An 18,722-nucleotide genomic window follows, 5' to 3' on the forward strand; every position below is an offset into this window, starting at 1 on the left:
GGTTCGATCCCCGGGAGATGCCTTGGTAGTTTAGCGCGGAGGAAGGTAGTCTAGTACTGGTGTAACTCTCCAGGAATGATGGTTAGGAAACTACCCGCCTATATGACTGAAATACTGTTGAAAAGGCGTAAAATGAAACAAACAAACAAACAAATTTGGGGAAATTGTAATGATGAATTACTGAACAGCTTATACAAATTTCAGAAGAGAGCCGCCCATATTATACTTGATGCAGACATTGATACACCCTCAGATATATTGTTTCATGAATTGAATTGGTTAAAAATACATGACCGCATACATTATAAAAAGGCAATTCTTGTTTACAAATCCCTTAATCTATCGCCACATTATATGTCTGATTTATTTTCGCACACAAATCGCACAACTCTTAGATCACACACTCAACAGACACTACATATACCCAAACCTAGATTAGAGTTTTGCAGAAAAGCTCTTGCATACTCTGGGCCTAAAATCAAGAACAAATTACCATTACATATCAGGCAATCAAACAGTCTTGCACAATTCAAAAAAACATACTTAACATGGTGGTTCTCTGGTGGAAACCTCTGCTTAGATGCTATGTAAATATTTGTTTTTATATTCGTTTAAATATGTTTGTTTTATATATATGTTAATTTTCACTTTTGATAACATCCAATTCAATGTTGAATGTATGTATATATTATCAACTCATATCTTTTGTTTGTTCAAGGTTGATCTCACATATTTCAATGTTGAATGTATAATAATGAAATCAACTTATGTAATTATTTTATCTCTTAATGATGTATTGTATTTTATAAATTGTTTTGTACATTGACTGATTTTTGGCTGAGTTATGGCCCTTGAATAAAAAAAGCTTTTTTGCCTGTTAATGATCTGTTGTGTCTCCTACTGAGCAGTAGCTACAACATGTTACACAACAGTTGCGATATATTGGAAACAAACTGGTTTTTAATCACCCATCAATACAACTAACTGCTTAATGCTTAATTGGCTATCATCAGGCAACATGTGATCAGTGATCGCTCTTGTTTGTATGGCTCAAGCAATTATCATGTTTATTATTACACTTGTTACTATATATAGTAACAAAATTGCCTATGATTTCAACTGATTATGAGTGTCACGTGACCTATTATGAGTTTGCGGCCCGGGACCGAGAACTAGTTATCAGCCCGCAGAACATGTGCACGTGCACAAACTGAAACAATGACGTCATATTTTACGTCATCGCTTTATTTCTATTATGAGAGCTTAAGCGTATTTAGTACAAACACATTTTTGTTACTATTGAAATTTGAAGAAATAATACGACAAATTCATTCCGAAAAAAAAGAAAATAAAACTTGCTTCTAGATTCTACTGCTTTGAACACACAAACAGTAAACGTCTCTGTACAGAACAGTAGAAGGGTAGACAAGAATTTCAACGAAAGAACTTCAAAGTATTTGTTGGTGTTTTTTGTTTGCTTGTTTTAAAAAAAATGCTACTATTAGATCTACCAAGTGTATTAAAGACATTAATACACGTCAGATTAGGGCCGGAAGGTGATAATCGGCCCTGAATGAATAATGGCCCTCGGGCTAAAGCCCTCGGGTCCATTATTCATTTTGCGGGCCGATTATCACCTTCCGGCCCTCTCCTGCCGTGTATTAACCTCTTATTAACACGACACATTATTAAATTACCAGAGTTTCCTATAAGCATATTTGACTTTATGAAGTTGTTCTCTTGCTCACTTGTGATCTCTACAAGGTGTCCTCCCAAAGCGATACAGTCTTCCTGTAAAATATATCAATAAACATATGTGAAGCTATTGACTATCAATAACACAGTAATATAATTCAATTGTTTACGTGATAATCATGCAAAATACTACCATGCATGCATTATAATAGTAGTTTATAACATTTCAGACGCGTATTTAGGATTTTCTAAGGGTTAATGCGTATTATAAAATGAGTTAACATTATTTACTGGCATGTTTCACTAGTGTCATAAGTTGAATGAAGACTTTGATGCAATATTATATTTTATGTATATTCTAAGTAATAGCCAATGCCAGTGGAGACCCCCTTTATTAACACTAGTTCAATTAAACGTTGCTTATTGCTCACAAAGCTAACGACAAATAAAACTTACTGCTGGATCGGTGATTTATAAAAAAGTTATTTGTCCAATACATGCATGCTATGAAACTATTAGGCTTGGAGATAAAGACAGTTGAGAGTTTAATGAGAATATCTTTCAGGAAGATATATTTTGAAACCAAGTCTTGAAGAAATTGCAATCGAAGCTAAAAGAAATAATAACGTAGATGTTTTATTGTTCAACTGCATTCAGATGGCTATATTCAAGTACCTGCTGGGAAATAGAAAACTCTATTATGTGATGTAATACTTACCTCAGCTTCAAGCCATGCAAGATCTTTTGTGCTTCGGAAATAGCAGCTTTCTCGGAAAAAGTACCAATCGGCTGGGCATTTTGCTAGCAGAAAAAGAAACACATAATAATTAGCCTAAGAGCAAAGGGCCATTTATTCAAATTTTTGTCAAAATCTGAAACTTACACCAGAGCATGCATATAGTTTCTCCTTTACAAAAATGCAAATCATACAAATTTTTGCTTTCACAACGTTTCAGAATTCAAGATGGCACCCAATATGGCGGCCGATTTTATGCAAAACGGATATAGATCTGATTATGGGAAATTTTACAGCAAAGATTATGCTGTTTTCGATAAAAAGATGTACAAACATTTCAGAAAAAATAAAGTTACAATGAGATAACAATGAAATATATAGCTTTTCAGGTTTCTGTCCTAAAATTTTCAAAATATCAATGAAAAGTGCCATTTTTTGCACATTTTTCTATATTTTCAATTTGTAATGACATTTTTTGCTGATAGTATTAGAACATGTATAACAGGATGCATGTATTATAGTATTCTTTTGCATATTGTGTTAAATTTATATTAAAAATGTAACTATTTGTATGACAGTGCAATACTGGACATTTAGTATACTAGTCTACTTTCGAAAGTTTTCAATATTTGTTTTATATGAAAAGTGACTTTTTATAAAGATAGTCTAGGTAGAAATCAACAAAGCATACCTTTTACAGGAGTTTATATCTCGCTTTTCTTTTTGCTAGCCTATAGCAGGCATTCATTTTTCAACATTTAAGGTATCATTTAAACAAAAACAATGCAAATATAAGAACCCAAACATTTAACATACACCAGGCCAACAATATGTGTTGCTTTTTAGCTCGACTATACGAAGTATATGGGGAGCTGTCCTACTCGCCCCGGCGTCGGCGTCCGCGTCCAGATTTTAGATTAAAGTTTTGGTGCAGTAAAATATTTTTCACTATAACTTTGTCATTTCTTAAGGTATCAACTTCAAACTTCAAATATATGTTCCTTATCATCAACCACATCTTATGCGACAAGGTTCATAACTCTAGCACCAATATTTTCAGATTTATCTCCCCTTGAACTTAGAATTTTCCTTAAAAAATACAATTTTTACTATTACTTCTTTATTTCTTAAGGGATCAACCTCATACTTCAAATATATGTACCTTATCATCATCCCCATCTTATGTGACAAGGTTCATATCTCTAGCACCAATATTTTCAGATTTATCTCCCATTGAACTTAGAATTTTCCTCAAAAAGTACCATTTCTTACTGTTTCTTCTTTATTTCTTAAGGGATCAACCTCATACTTCAAATATATTTACGTTATCATCATCCCCATCTTATGTGACAAGGTTCATAACTCTAGCACCAATATTTTCAGATTTATCTCCCTTTGAACTTAGAATTTTCCATAAAAAATATTATTTTTTACTGTTACTTATTTATTTCTAAATGGATCAACTTCATACTTCAAATATATTTACGTTGTCATCATCCACATCTTATGTGACAAGAGTCATAGCTCTAGCACCAATATTGCAAGAATTATCTCCCCATAAACTTAGATTTTTTAACTAGAAAAATGTTATTTTTTATTATAACTTTTTATTTTTACAGGTTTCTACCTCAAACTTCAAATACTTATTCCTTATCATCAATTACATTTTATGTGACAATGTTCATAACTCTTGAAGCAATATTTACACATTTATCTCTCTTTGAACTTAGGATTTTCTTTAAGAAATATAATAACTTCTTACTTTTTAAGGTATCTACTTCAAACTTCAAATATATATTTCTTATCATTACACAAATGTTGTGTGACAAGGTCTATAACTCTAGCATGACTATTTCTAGAATTATTCCCCTTGATCTTGGAATTTATGTTAACAAATATTATTTTTTTACTATAACTTAATACATAATTATACATAATTGATTTTTCTTTCATAGTTTTGTCCTCCTTACTGCGTCCAGTATTTAATTAGTCGAGCTTTGCTGTCTCCTGTGACAGCTCTTGTTTTTTAATGACTAGTTTGAACAAAAAGGTTTATGTTTAAATATGATGAAACAGAACATCTTATCTTAATTAAGAAAAAATATCAATCTAATAAGACGCCCAAATGTTGGAACTTTCTGGCTTTGCATTATATAAAAATGTGAACATTAATTAAGGCATTTTAGTAATGAATGTTGATTAAAAATAGGTAAACAAATGGCTAGCATAATTTCAATGTTATGATTTGATGTTTGAAAAAGGTATATGAGAAAAAAAACAACATTTATTGTTTACAACAAACCTAGAACTGAGTCCCCAAATTTATTGTAAATGCAGTTAGACGAGAAATTCAGATAATTTAACAAATATTTATTTACATGTATTATAACCCTATTCCATGATTTTCCAGATATATCACTAAGTCTTGTGACATGGAGGCCCATTTGGAGGGGTGTGTTGATTCTGTTCATACCAATTTGACTTTGTTTATAAGTGTTAAAACATGTAACTTGTTTTTTACTAAATTTTTATTTTACATTAGCATTTTAGCTTTCTACTTCAATATTTATTTTATATAGATTGAAGTAACAGCATGATTCTCAAAACCCACTGAAGGCTATAGTTTTTACTATAAGAACTAGATATTAAAAACTTATGGATGCTAATGTGAAAAAAAAACTTTCAGATATTTATTGACAAATCAGTTTTGATCTGTTACGTACATGTTTGACATTTTTCAGAATTTTTAAACTTGTTGTATTTCCTTGTCTCAAACACGAAAAACCTGAGTGAAGGTTTTTACTGTTGTGCAGTTTTCATTTGAAATAAACTACATCTGATTGTAATGATTAATTTAATTGCTGATCAAGTTAAAGGTCAATTCAATGCAGTCTAAATAGTAACAGCTAAGCGTATACACCATCTGAGTAGGGGCGAAGAGCTGCATGGTTTTATCGATATTTTTGGATAATACAAGTCACGCGTATTTGCATACACTAAAACGGTTTTCAAACAAACATAAAAAGTGGGGTAAACATTGTTTACTTTTTACTGACCATCTTATGTTTACACTTCTAAAATTGTCATTGAATCACCAAGGGGTTAATATGACTCCCCCTCATATCTCTGAAGATAACACTTAGACCATTCTTAACTCACATGTAATACTAAACATACAAAATTCAGATACACTTTTTATAGCAAAAAGACATACATCAACAACTTTCTATGGAAAGAATTTTGTCACTGTAAACATTGCAATGAAGGCATGACACTACAATAAGAATGTTACAAACACTTCAGTCTAATATTTTCACTATGCCCATATATTTAAAAAGAAACACCCAAGAATGTATTTTTAAAATCCATACAAGGATGTCTAATTGTTGGCCGGACATGAGCAGCAATATGCATTGTTCTGAAGAAAAAATTCATAATCTAATTATGACCCTGACCTTTGACCATCAAGCCTTGGTGTTGCACACTGATGTAAAATTATTTCAGTGATGTTTATAATCCTCAGGTACCATGACACTATGGTAAAACATTTAGCTTTAATTTTGAGAAGTAAAGTAGTACATTAACCTACAATTCATATTTTGCTCACATTGTTTCCTAGCTCGGCCTTATTTAATTTTTGGCCGGGTTGCACAGGTGCAAACCCGGGTTATAGTATGGTGAATGACGGGCGCCGGGCGGTGGGAGGCGGGCTGGCGGGGAAAAAAATTTCGTAACAGTTTTCTCAACTACTACGTATCACAGCCTCTTGATATTTGGTATACAGCATTAACACATGGTCCCATACGGTGGGATTCGATTTCAGGTCTGTCGCTCATCCACTTCCTGTTTATCCACTTAGTTAAATTAGTTAGATTTTTTGACATTAATGGTCAATGGTAGGAAATTTTCGTAACAGTTTTCTCAGCAACTTCTTATCACAGCCTCTTGATATTTGGCATACAGCATTGACACATGGTCCCATACCGTGGAATTCGATTTCAGGTCTGTCACTCATCCACTTCCTGTTTATCCACTTAGTTAAATTAGTTCGATTTTATGACATTAATGGTCAATGGTAGGAAATTTTCGTAACAGTTTTCTCAGCAACTACTTATCACAGCCTCTTGATATTTGGCATACAACATTGACACATGGTCCTATACCGTGGGAATGGATTTCAGGTCTGTCGCTTATCCACTTCCTGTTTATCCACTTAGTTAAATAAGTTAAATTTTTCAACATCAATGGTAGGACATTTTGTAACAGTTTTCTCAGCAACTACTTATCACAGCCTCTTGATATTTGGCATACAGCATTGACACATGGTCCCATACTGTGAGATTTGATTTCAGGTCTGTCGCTCATCCACTTCCTGTTTATCCACTTAGTTAAATTAGTTAGATTTTTCGACATTAATGGTCAGTGGTAGGAAATTTTCGTAACAGTTTTCTCAGCAACTACTTATCACAGCCTCTTGATATTTGGCACGCAGCATTTAAACATGGTCCCATACTGTGGGATTCAATTTCAAGTCTGCAGCTCATCCACTTCCTGTTCACATTAATGGTCAATGGTAGGAAATTTTCGTAACATTTTTCTCAGAAACTACTAATCACAGCCTCTTGATATTTGGCATACAGCATTGACACATGGTCCCATACTGTGGGATTCGATTTTAGGTGTGTAGCTAATCCACTACCTGTTTACCTACTGAATTAAATTTTCGACATTAATGGGTCAATGGAAATTTTTTTTCGTAACATCACAGCCTCATGATATTTGGTGTACAAATGCAACCCGGCCTTTTCTGTCTTTGACCCATTTTTATACGCCCGTTTGAAAAACGGACGTTTTATGGGAACGCCCCTGGCGGGCGGCGGGCGGGCGACGTCCAATTTTGTCCGGAGCATATCTCCTACATGTATGGAGGGATTTTAATGAAACTTCATAGAAATGTTCACCACTATGAGGAGCAGTGTCGCGCACATGAACCAGGTCTCTAGGTCAAAGGTCAAGGTCACACTTAGAGCTCATTGAAAAATGCTTGTCCGGAGCAAAACTTCCACATGTATAGAGGGATTTCAATATTACTTGGCACAAATGTTCACCATTGTAAGGCGGAGTGTCGCGTGCAAGATTCAGGTCCTTGCGGCCAAGGTCAAGGTCACACATATAGGTCAAAGTTCAGATAAAAATATGAAGATGTGTATATGGACCATTAAGTCATCATTTATTGAGGGATTGTAACACAAATGGTCATTATCAAGACTATGGCTGTGATACATATAATTTAGGTCAATATATACAAGTTCAAGGTCACTAAAGATGATGAAATATCCAGATTTTGTAAATAGAATTTAATCAAAGGGAGACAACAAAGTTATTACTTTGTTCATAAATGACTTACACAATTACTCCCCTTGATCTACTTTCACTTTCAATTCTAAAAATAGAATTTAATCAAAGGGCATAAAATAATCCTCTTTCTTGGGCTTGAGTATGTCTAAAGAATGTAACATTTATTTACACATGTTTCATTCATTGGTCAAGAATCTTAACTGTGATAACTATGGTGTTCTGTAGACTTGGTATTTGTTCATAAAGATCATACAGTAATTACCTTATCAAATGTAAATACTTTCTCATAGAAATTTTATTATATTTTAATTTTCAAGTAAATATCAGTTCAGCTCATTCAAAGATAAAGAATTGTAATGAAATGTATTTCCCTAGAATAAAATCTTATATCAGAATTTTTTAGATCCATAATGCCCCCATCTCCATCTAAAGCTTTCGTAAACGGGCGTATTTTGTGACTATGGCACCCTTGTTAAAATATCAATTAATAAAATTTCTCATTAGGTAATTTTATAAAGTGACATCTCTTTATATTTTCTGACTTTTGATTGATTACTAGTATCCAGCATAAGTAACATCTTTTTCTTTAAATCATAATTTAAAATGAAGTCTTTCATTTATTTATTTAATATAGGTCAAGAAATATTAAAAGACATGTGAATGTTCCACATTTAAGTAACTACATGTACCAGTGTCACAATAAGTTCCTGTATATCCGGGACTACACGTGCAAGTGTAGGAATTTACACCGTCATTGCATGTTGCTCCATTTTGGCACAGGCTGCTCATACAGTCATCAATACCTGTTATTCAAAAATTTGGTGCACAACATGCGAAAATATACGTTCAGTTAACATGCAAGAACAAACATTATGTGCAAAACATGCAAAAATATATGCACAAAATATAAGTATAGCAAATTCATGAGGGACTATTAAATAAATGGTACTTAGGTAAGGAAAGTCGCAGTGTGGGTTAATCCAATCTATTGTTCCAGATATAATTAAAGGACAAATCTTATACAAGTATTCAATTTTACCCAAGCTTTTTATGCCCCCGAAGGGATGCATAATATAATTGCACCGTCCCTCTGTCCGTCCCCACTTCATTCGTGTCCGGACTTTAACTTTGTCATACATTGAGGGATTTTGAAATAACTTAGCACAAATGTCTACCACATCATGGCGATGTGTCGCGTCTAAGAACCACGTCCCTACCTCAGAGTTCAAGGTCACACTTTCATTTTAAAGTTTCACATTATCGCAATTAGAGTAAATAGGTGCACACATTCGTGTCCGGACTATAACTTTGTCATGCATTGAATGATTTTGTAATAACTAGGCATTAATGTCTACCACATCAAGACAATGTGTCGCGTCCAAGAAGTACGTGTCTACCTCAAAGGTCAAGGTCACACTAACATTTTGAAGTTTCACATCACAAATAGAATTAATACGGTACACACATTTGTGTCCCGGCTGTAACTTTGTCATGCATCGAAGGATTTTAAAATAACTAGGCATAAATGTCAACCACATCAAGACGTCATGTCTTGACAGAGACCCATGGCCCTACCTTCAAGGTCAAGGTCACACTTATAGTTTGAAGGTACTCATTCTCTCGAGAAATGTTTGAAGATACACATTCATGTCCGGACTGTAACTTTGTTATGCATGGAAGGATTTTAAAATAACTTGGCACAAATGTCTACCACATCAAGACAATGTGTCGCGGCTAAGGCTCATGTCCGTTTGTCCGTGTGTCCAGACTGTAACTTTGTCGTGCATTGAGAGATTTTGAAATAATTTTGCACAAATGTCTATCTCATAACAACATTTTGTCGCGTCCAGGAACCACGTCCCTTCTTCAAAGGTCAAGGTCACACTTATATTTATTTTGAAGGTTCATGCTATCACAATTAGAGATTACAGGTACAATAATACAAAGAACAATATTCAACAATTAGTTATTTTCATTCTCTTTTCTTTTCGTAATACCTGCAGAAACCTTTTCGGAGGATTCGCCACTTGGGTGACAGCTCTTGTTTACTAAATTTTTATTTTACATTAGAAATTTAGCTTTCTACTTAAATATTTATTTTATATAGTTTGAAGTTACAGGATGATTCTACAAACCCTCTGAAGGCTTTAGTTTTGACTGTAAGAACTTTTAAATTAAAACTTATCTAACAACTTGCATTACCTGTCTCACAATTAGTTCCTGTATATCCGGCGACACACGTGCACGTATAGGAGTCAACGCCGTCTGTACATGTTGCCCCGTTCTGACATGGATTAGGATTGCAGTCGTCAATATCTGTTTAATATAACTAATAAATGAGTATTTCTTTGGGAAAAAAAACGTTTTCAAACAAACATTAGAAGTGGGGTACGAGACGATACCTTCGGATTATAAATTAAACAAATATTTGTTTACATGTATAATAACCCTATTCCATGATTTTCCAGATATTTCACTTGTGATCCATATGGTGACATGGAGGCCCATTTGGAGGGGTGTGTTGATTCTGTTCATACCAATTTTTAGCTCGACTATACGAAGTATATGGAGAGCTGTCCTACTCGCCCCGGCGTCGGCGTCCGCGTCCGCATCCAGATTTTAGATTAAAGTTTTGTGCAGTAAAATATTTTTCACTATAACTTTGTCATTTCTTAAGGTATCAACTTCAAACTTCAAATATATGTTCCTTATCATCAACCACATCTTATGTGACAAGGTTCATAACTCTAGCACCAATATTTTCAGATTTATCTCCCCTTGAACTTAGAATTTTCCTTAAAAAATACAATTTTTTACTGTTACTTCTTTATTTCTTAAGGGATCAACCTCATACTTCAAATATATGTACCTTATCATCATCCTCATCTTATGTGACAGATTCATAAGTCTAGCACCAATATTTTCAGATTTATCTCCCCTTGAACTTAGAATTTTCTTCAAAAAATACTATTTCTTACTGTTTCTTCTTAATTTCTTAAAGGATCAACCTCATACTTCAAATATATTTACGTTATCATCATCCCCATCTTATGTGACAAGGTTCATGACTCTAGCACCAATATTTTCAGATTTATCTCCCTTTGAACTTAGAATTTTCCATAAAAAATATTATTTTTTAGCTCGACTATTCGATAAGAATAAGTAGAGCTATTGCAGTCACCCGAGCGTCGGCGTCGGCGTAACCACTTATGTTAAAGTTTTTGTAATAGTTCAAATATTTTCAAAGTCCATTGACATATGGCTTTGAAACTTTGCACACTTGTTCACCATCATGACCCAAACCTGTAGACAAGAGGAGGTAACTCTATCAAGCATTTTGACAGAATTATGCCCCTTTTTCGACTTAGAATTTACGTTAAAGTTTTTGTAATAGTTCAAATATTTTCATAGTCCATAGACATATGGCTTTGAAACTTTGCACACTTGTTCACCATCATGACCCCAACCTGTAGACAAGAGGAGGTAACTCTATCAAGCATTTTGACAGAATTATGCCCCTTTTTCGACTTAGAATTTACGTTAAAGTTTTTGTAATAGTTCTAATATTTTCAAAGTCCATTGACATATGGCTTTGAAACTTTGCACACTTGTTCACCATCATGACCCCAACCTGTAAACAGGAGGAGGTAACTCTATCAAGCATTTTGACAGAATTATGCCCTTTTTCGACTTAGAATTTACGTTAAAGTTTTTGTAATAGTTCAAATATTTTTTCAAAGTCCATTGACATATGGCTTTGAAACTTTGCACACTTGTTCACCATCATGACCCCAACCTGTAGACAAGAGGAGGTAACTCTATCAAGCATTTTGACAGAATTATGCCCCTTTTTCGACTTAGAATTTACGTTAAAGTTTTTGTAATAGTTCAAATATTTTCAAAGTCCATTGACATATGGCTTTGAAACTTTGCACACTTGTTCACCATCATGTCCCCAACCTGTAGACAAGAGGAGGTAACTCTTTCAAGAATTTTGACAGAATAATGCCCCTTTTTCGACTTAGAATTTACGTTAAAGTTTTTGTAATAGTTCAAATATTTTCAAAGTCCATTGACATATGGCTTTGAAACTTTGCACACTTGTTCACCATCATGACCCCAACCTGTAAACAGGAGGAGGTAACTGTATCAAGCATTTTGACAGAATTATGCCCCTTTTTCGACTTAGAATTTACGTTAAAGTTTTTGTAATCGTTCAAATATTTTCAAAGTCCATTGACATATGGCTTTGAAACTTTGCACACTTGTTCCCCATCATGACCCTAACCTGTAAACAGGAGGAGGTAACTGTATCAAGCATTTTTTTTACTATCAAGCACTAAGAATAGTCGAGCGTTGCTGTCCTACCGACAGCTCTTGTTACTGTTACTTATTTATTTCTAAAGGGATCAACTTCATACTTCAAATATATTTACGTTATCATCATCCACATCTTATGTGACAAGGTTCATAACTCTAGCACCAATATTGCAATAATTATCTCCCCATTAACTTAGATTTTTTTACTAGAAAAATGTTATTTTTTATTATTACATTTTTATTTTTAAAGGTATCTACTTCAAACTTCAAATACTTATTCCTTATCATCAATTACATTTTATGTGACAATGTTCATAACTCTTGAAGCAATATTTACAGATTTATCTCTCTTTGAACTTAGGATTTTCTTTAAGAAATATAATAACTTCTTTACTTTTTAAGGTATCTACTTCAAACTTCAAATATATATTTCTTATCATTACACAACTGTTGTGTGACAAGGTCCATAACTCTAGCATGACTATTTCTAGAATTATTCCCCTTGACCTTGGAATTAATGTTAACAAATGTTATTTTTTTACTATAACTTAATACATAATTATACATAATTGATTTTTCTTTCATAGTTTTGTCCTCCTTACTGCGTCCAGTATTTTATTAGTCGAGCTTCGCTGTCTCCTGTGACAGCTCTTGTTGACTTTGTTTATAAGTGTTAAAACATGTAACTTGTTTTTTACTAAATTTGTATTTTACATTAGCATTTTAGCTTTTTACTTAAATATTTATTTTATATAGATTGAAGTTACAGCATGATTCTCAAAACCCACCTGAAGGCTTTAGTTTTGACTATAAGAACTATATATCTAAAACTTATCTAACAACTTGTATTACCTGTCTCACAATTAGTTCCTGTATATCCGGCGACACACGTGCACGTATAGGAGTCAACGCCGTCTGTACATGCTGCCCCGTTCTGACATGGATTAGGATTGCAGTCGTCAATATCTGTTTAATATAACTAATTAATGAGTATTTCTTTGGGGAAAAAAACATTTTCAGACAAACATAAGAAGTGGGGTAAACATTGTTTACTTTTTCCTGACCACCCATGTTTACAGTTCTAAAATTGTCATTGAATCACCAAAGTGTTAATATGACTCCACGTCATATAGATGAAGATAACGCTAAGACAATACTTAACACTTATACAATACTCAACAAACATAATTGATACATTTATACACTTTTGAAAGCAAAAAGACATATGCCAACAATCTATGGAAAGAACTTTGTCAATGAAAACAGACGCTGTGCCTAGCAAAGGAACCATTACCTTTGATTTATAATGAAGGCATGGTACTATTATAAAAATGTTACATGTGTGAAGAAATAAACCTAAATAAACGCTACACTATGCGCGAATATTTAAAAAGAAACACCCATGAATGTATTTTTAAAATCCATATAAGAATGTCTAATTGTTGGGGGCCGGACACGAGCAGCAATATGCATTGTTATGAAGAAAAATTTCATAATCTAATTGTGACCATGACCTTTGACCTTCAAAAAAATAAATGCACACAATATAAGTATAGCAATCATGAGGAACTTAATTTAATAAATGGTTCTTAGGTAAGGAAAGTTGCAGTGCGGGTTAATTCGATCTATTGTTCCAGATATAAATGACAAATCTTATACGAGTATTTGATTTTAACCAAGCTGTTATGCCCCCGAAGGGAGGCATAATATAATGGCACTGTCCGTCTGTCCGTCCCCACTTCATTCGTGTCCAGACTTAAACTTTGTCATACATTGAGATATTTTGAAATAACTTAGCACAAACGTCTACAACATCAAGGCGATGTGTCGCATCCAAGAACCACGTCCCTACCTCAGAGGTCAAGGTTACACTATCTTTTTGAAGTTTCACATTATCGTTATTAGAGTAAATAGGTACACACATTTGTGTCCGGACTGTAACTTTGTCATGCATTGAATGATTTTAAAATAAGTAGGCATAAATGTCTACAAGATCATGACGATGTGTCGGGTCCAAGAATTACATCTCTACCTTAAAGGTCAAGGTCACTAAAACATTTTGAAGTTTCACACATGATGACCATTTGGGATTAATAGTAACATACAACGTGTCAGGCTGTAATTTGTCATGCATGGAAAGGATTTTTAACTTGGCATAAATGTCTACAACATCAAGACCGATGTGTTTGTCCAATAATCAAGTCCTAAAGTCCCTACCTCAAAGATCAAGGTCACGCTACCTTTTTTGAAGTTCACTTTATCACAATTAGAAGTTAATAGGTACACACATTTGTGTCCGGGCTGTAACTTTTCATGAATCGAAGGATTTTAAAAATAACTAGGCAAAAAAAATGTCACCCAACAAGACAACATGTCGCGACAAAGACCTGTCCCTACTCCAAGGTCAAAGGTCACAAACTTATAGTTTTTTGAAGGTAACCCCATTCTCTCGAGAAGAGTTTTGAAGATACACATTCATGTCCGGACTGTCACTTTGTCAATGAATGGAAGGATCTTTTTTAAAATAATCTCCCAATAAATGTCTACCACATCAAAGACAATGTGTGGCGGCTAATGCTCATGTCCGTTTGTCTGTGTACCCCCACTTACACCAAACAATCCATGTCCAGACTGTAACCTTGTCAATTTGCATTGAGGGATTTCGAAATAATTTATCACAAATGTCTATCTTATAACAGCATTTTGTCGCTTCCAGGAAAACCACGTCCCTTCTTCAAAAGGTCAAAGGTCACACTTATATTTTAAAAGGTTCATTGCTATCACAATTAGAGATTTAACAGGTAAATAATACAAAGAAAATATTCAGCAAAATTAGTTACTTTCCATTCTCTTTTCTTTTCATAATACCCTGCAATGCTTAAGAAAAACCTTTTTCGGAGGATTCGCCCTTGGGTGACAGCTATTGTTTACTAAATTTTTATTTTACATTAGCATTTTAGCTTTTTACTTAAATATTTATTTTTTTATGCTCCCCGAAAAATTTCGGGGGAAGCATATAGTCGCCGCCTTGTCCGTCCGTCCCTTCCGTATTTCCGTCCGTCCGTCGCCCCTTTTCTTGTCCGGGACATAACTTTGAAACAACAAGAGATATCAAACATGAAAAAACTTTGTAGGTAGATAGATCTCATTGAATAGGTGTGCAGTGCACAGAACCGTAACTCTGCCTTTGTTTAATTTTTGAATTATTCCCATTTGTTTATTTTTACAACTTTGAACTTTGTCTGGGACATAACTCATAAAGTATAAGAGGTATCAACATGAAAAACTTAGTAGGTAGATAGATCTCATTGAGTAGGTGTGCAGTGCACAAGAACCGTAACTCTGCCTTGCCTAATTTTTTTTGAAATATCCCCTTTTGTTTATTTTACACTTTGAACATTGTCCTGGACATAACTCTAAAACTACAAGTGGTATCAACATGAAATTTTGTAGGCAGATAGATCTCATTGAGTAGGTGCGCAGTGCACAAGAACCGTAACTCTGCCTTGCCTACTTTTGGAGTTATTGCCTTTGTTTCATTTTGACACTTTGAACTTTGTCCGGGACAATTGCTCTAAAATTATAAGAGATATCAACATGAAACTTTGTACATAGATAGGTCTCATTGGGTGGGAGTGTATTGCTTGAGAATCATTACTCTGCCTTGCCTTTTTTGAAGTTATTGCCCTTTGTTTATTTTTACTTTTTGACTTTTTTTGTCCGGGACATAACTTTTAAAACTATTAGAGATATCAAACATGAAACTTTGTAGGTAGCTAGATATAATTGGATAGAACTGCAGTGCTTAAAGAACCTAAACAAAGCCTGGTTAATTTTGGAGTTATTGCCCTTTGTTCATTTTTACACTTTGAATTTTACCCGGGACATAACTCTGATATCATCAGGAAACTTTATAGATTGATAGATCTCATTGAATAGAAGTGCAGTGCAAAAAAACATAACTCCGCTTTGCCTTATTGTGGAGTTTTTGCCCTTTGTTCATTTTTAACTCCACTTTGCCTTATTTTGGAGTTTTTGCCCTTTGTTCATTTTTTTTAATACTTTCCTGTGTCTAGAACCTTCTCGGAGAGCATCACCCGGTTCAACCGTTCTTGTATACAGATTGAAATTACAGCATGCTTCTCAAAACCCACCTGAAGGCTTTAGTTTTTACTATAAGAACTAGATATTAAAAACTTATCTAAAAACTTGTAATTACCTGTCTCACAATAAGTTCCTGTATATCCAGCAAAACACTTGCACGTATAGGAGTCAACGCCATCTGTACATGTTGCCCCGTTCTGACATGGATTAGGATTGCAGTTGTCAATATCTGTTTAATATAACTAATGAATGAGTATTTCTTTGGAAAAAAACGTTTTCAAACAAAACATTAGAAGTGGGGTACAAGATGATACCTTTGGATTATTAATTAAACAAATATTTGTTTACATGTATAATAACCCTATTCCATGATTTTTCCAGATATTTCACTGATGATCCATATGGTGACATGGAGGCCCATTTGGAGGGGTGTGTTGATTCTGTTCATATTTCTGCCCTTTCCTTTTTTTAAAATTAATTTCCTTGTTTATTTTTACTTTTTGACTTTTTCCGGGGGCATAAATTTAAAAATTTAGAGATTCAACATGAAACTTTGTAGGGAAGTCTTACTTTATTATTTATTTTATATAGATTGAAGTTACAGCATGATTCTGAAAACCCACTGAAGGCTTTAGTTTTGACTATAAGAACTAGATATTAAGCCTTTTCGGAGGATTCGCCCTTGGGTGACAGCTATTGTTTACTAAATTTTTATTTTACATTAGCATTTTAGCTTTTTACTTAAATATTTATTTTTTATGCTCCCCAAACAATTTAGGGGGAGCATATAGTCGCCGCCTTGTCCGTCCGTCCTTCCGTATTCCCGTCCGTCCGTCCGTCCCCTTTTCTTGTCCGGGACATAACTTTGAAACAACAAGAGATATCAACATGAAACTTTGTAGGTAGATAGATCTCATTGAATAGGTGTGCAGTGCACAAGAACCGTAACTCTGCCTTGCTTAATTTTTGAATTATTCCCATTTGTTTATTTTTACACTTTGAACTTTGTCTGGAACATAACTCTTAAAAGTATAAGAGGTATCAACATGAAACTTAGTAGGTAGATAGATCTCATTGAGTAGGTGTGCAGTGCACAAGAACCGTAACTCTGCCTTGCCTAATTTTTTTGAATTATCCCCTTTTGTTTATTTTACACTTTGAACATTGTCCTGGACATAACTCTAAAACTACAAGTGGTATCAACATGAAATTTTGTAGGCAGATAGATCTCATTGAGTAGGTGCGCAGTGCACAAGAACCGTAACTCTGCCTTGCCTACTTTTGGAGTTATTGCCTTTTGTTCATTTTGACACTTTGAACTTTGTCCGGGACATTGCTCTTAAATTATAAGAGATATCAACATGAAACTTTGTACATAGATAGGTCTCATTGGGTGGAAGTGTATTGCTTGAGAATCATTACTCTGCCTTGCCTTATTTTGAAGTTATTGCCCTTTGTTTATTTTTACTTTTTGACTTTTGTCCGGGACATAACTTTAAAACTATTAGAGATATCAACATGAAACTTTGTAGGTAGCTAGATATAATTGGATAGAACTGCAGTGCTTAAAGAACCTAAACAAAGCCTGGTCTAATTTTGGAGTTATTGCCCTTTGTTCATTTTTACACTTTGAATTTTACCCGGGACATAACTCTGATATCATCAGGAAACTTTATAGATTGATAGATCTCATTGAATAGAAGTGCAGTGCAAAAAAACATAACTCCGCTTTGCCTTATTGTGGAGTTTTTGCCCTTTGTTCATTTTTAACTCCGCTTTGCCTTATTTTGGAGTTTTTGCCCTTTGTTCATTTTTTTTATACTTTCCTGTGTCCAGAACCTTCTCGGAGAGCATCACCCGGTTCAACCGGTTCTTGTATACAGATTGAAATTACAGCATGCTTCTCAAAACCCACCTGAAGGCTTTAGTTTTTACTATAAGAACTAGATATTAAAAACTTATCTAAAAACTTGTATTACCTGTCTCACAATTAGTTCCTGTATATCCGGCGACACACGTGCACGTATAGGAGTCAACGCCGTCTGTACATGCTGCCCCGTTCTGACATGGATTAGGATTGCAGTCGTCAATATCTGTTTAATATAACTAATAAATGAGTATTTCTTTGGAAAAAAAAACGTTTTCAAACAAACATTAGAAGTGGGGTACGAGACGATACCTTTGGATTATAAATTAAACAAATATTTGTTTACATGTATAATAACCCTATTCCATGATTTTCCAGATATTTCACTTGTGATCCATATGGTGACATGGAGGCCCATTTGGAGGGGTGTGTTGATTCTGTTCATACCAATTTTTGACTTTGTTTATAAGTGTCACTAGTTTTTTTACTAAATTTGTATTTTACATTAGCATTTTAGCTCTCTACTTGAATATTTATTTTATATAGATTGAAGTTACAGCATGATTCTGAAAACCCACTGAAGGCTTTAGTTTTGACTATAAGAACTAGATATTAAGCCTTTTCGGAGGATTCGCCTTGCCT

At 34.1% G+C, this 18,722-nt stretch overlaps 1 protein-coding gene across 1 annotated transcript in view; it reads right to left on the bottom strand.

The window, feature by feature from the left end:
* The window catches only part of LOC132749449 (fibropellin-1-like), a gene marked incomplete at its 5' end in the record, with an annotated part of 32,951 nt that extends 14,645 nt beyond the window's left edge, over positions 1 to 18,306 (bottom strand). Inside the window, 5 exon segments of the mRNA XM_060739194.1 lie at positions 1,698 to 1,791; positions 2,414 to 2,496; positions 9,992 to 10,105; positions 12,962 to 13,075; positions 18,193 to 18,306. Coding sequence (XP_060595177.1) covers positions 1,698 to 1,791; positions 2,414 to 2,496; positions 9,992 to 10,105; positions 12,962 to 13,075; positions 18,193 to 18,306 — 519 coding nt within the window.
* Between the last annotated feature and the right edge of the window lie 416 nt (positions 18,307 to 18,722).

The sequence above is a fragment of the Ruditapes philippinarum genome, unplaced genomic scaffold (genome assembly GCF_026571515.1).
Source record: "Ruditapes philippinarum isolate M1 unplaced genomic scaffold, ASM2657151v2 ctg9349_1_1_1_1, whole genome shotgun sequence".
NCBI classification, from domain to species: Eukaryota; Metazoa; Mollusca; class Bivalvia; order Venerida; family Veneridae; genus Ruditapes; species Ruditapes philippinarum.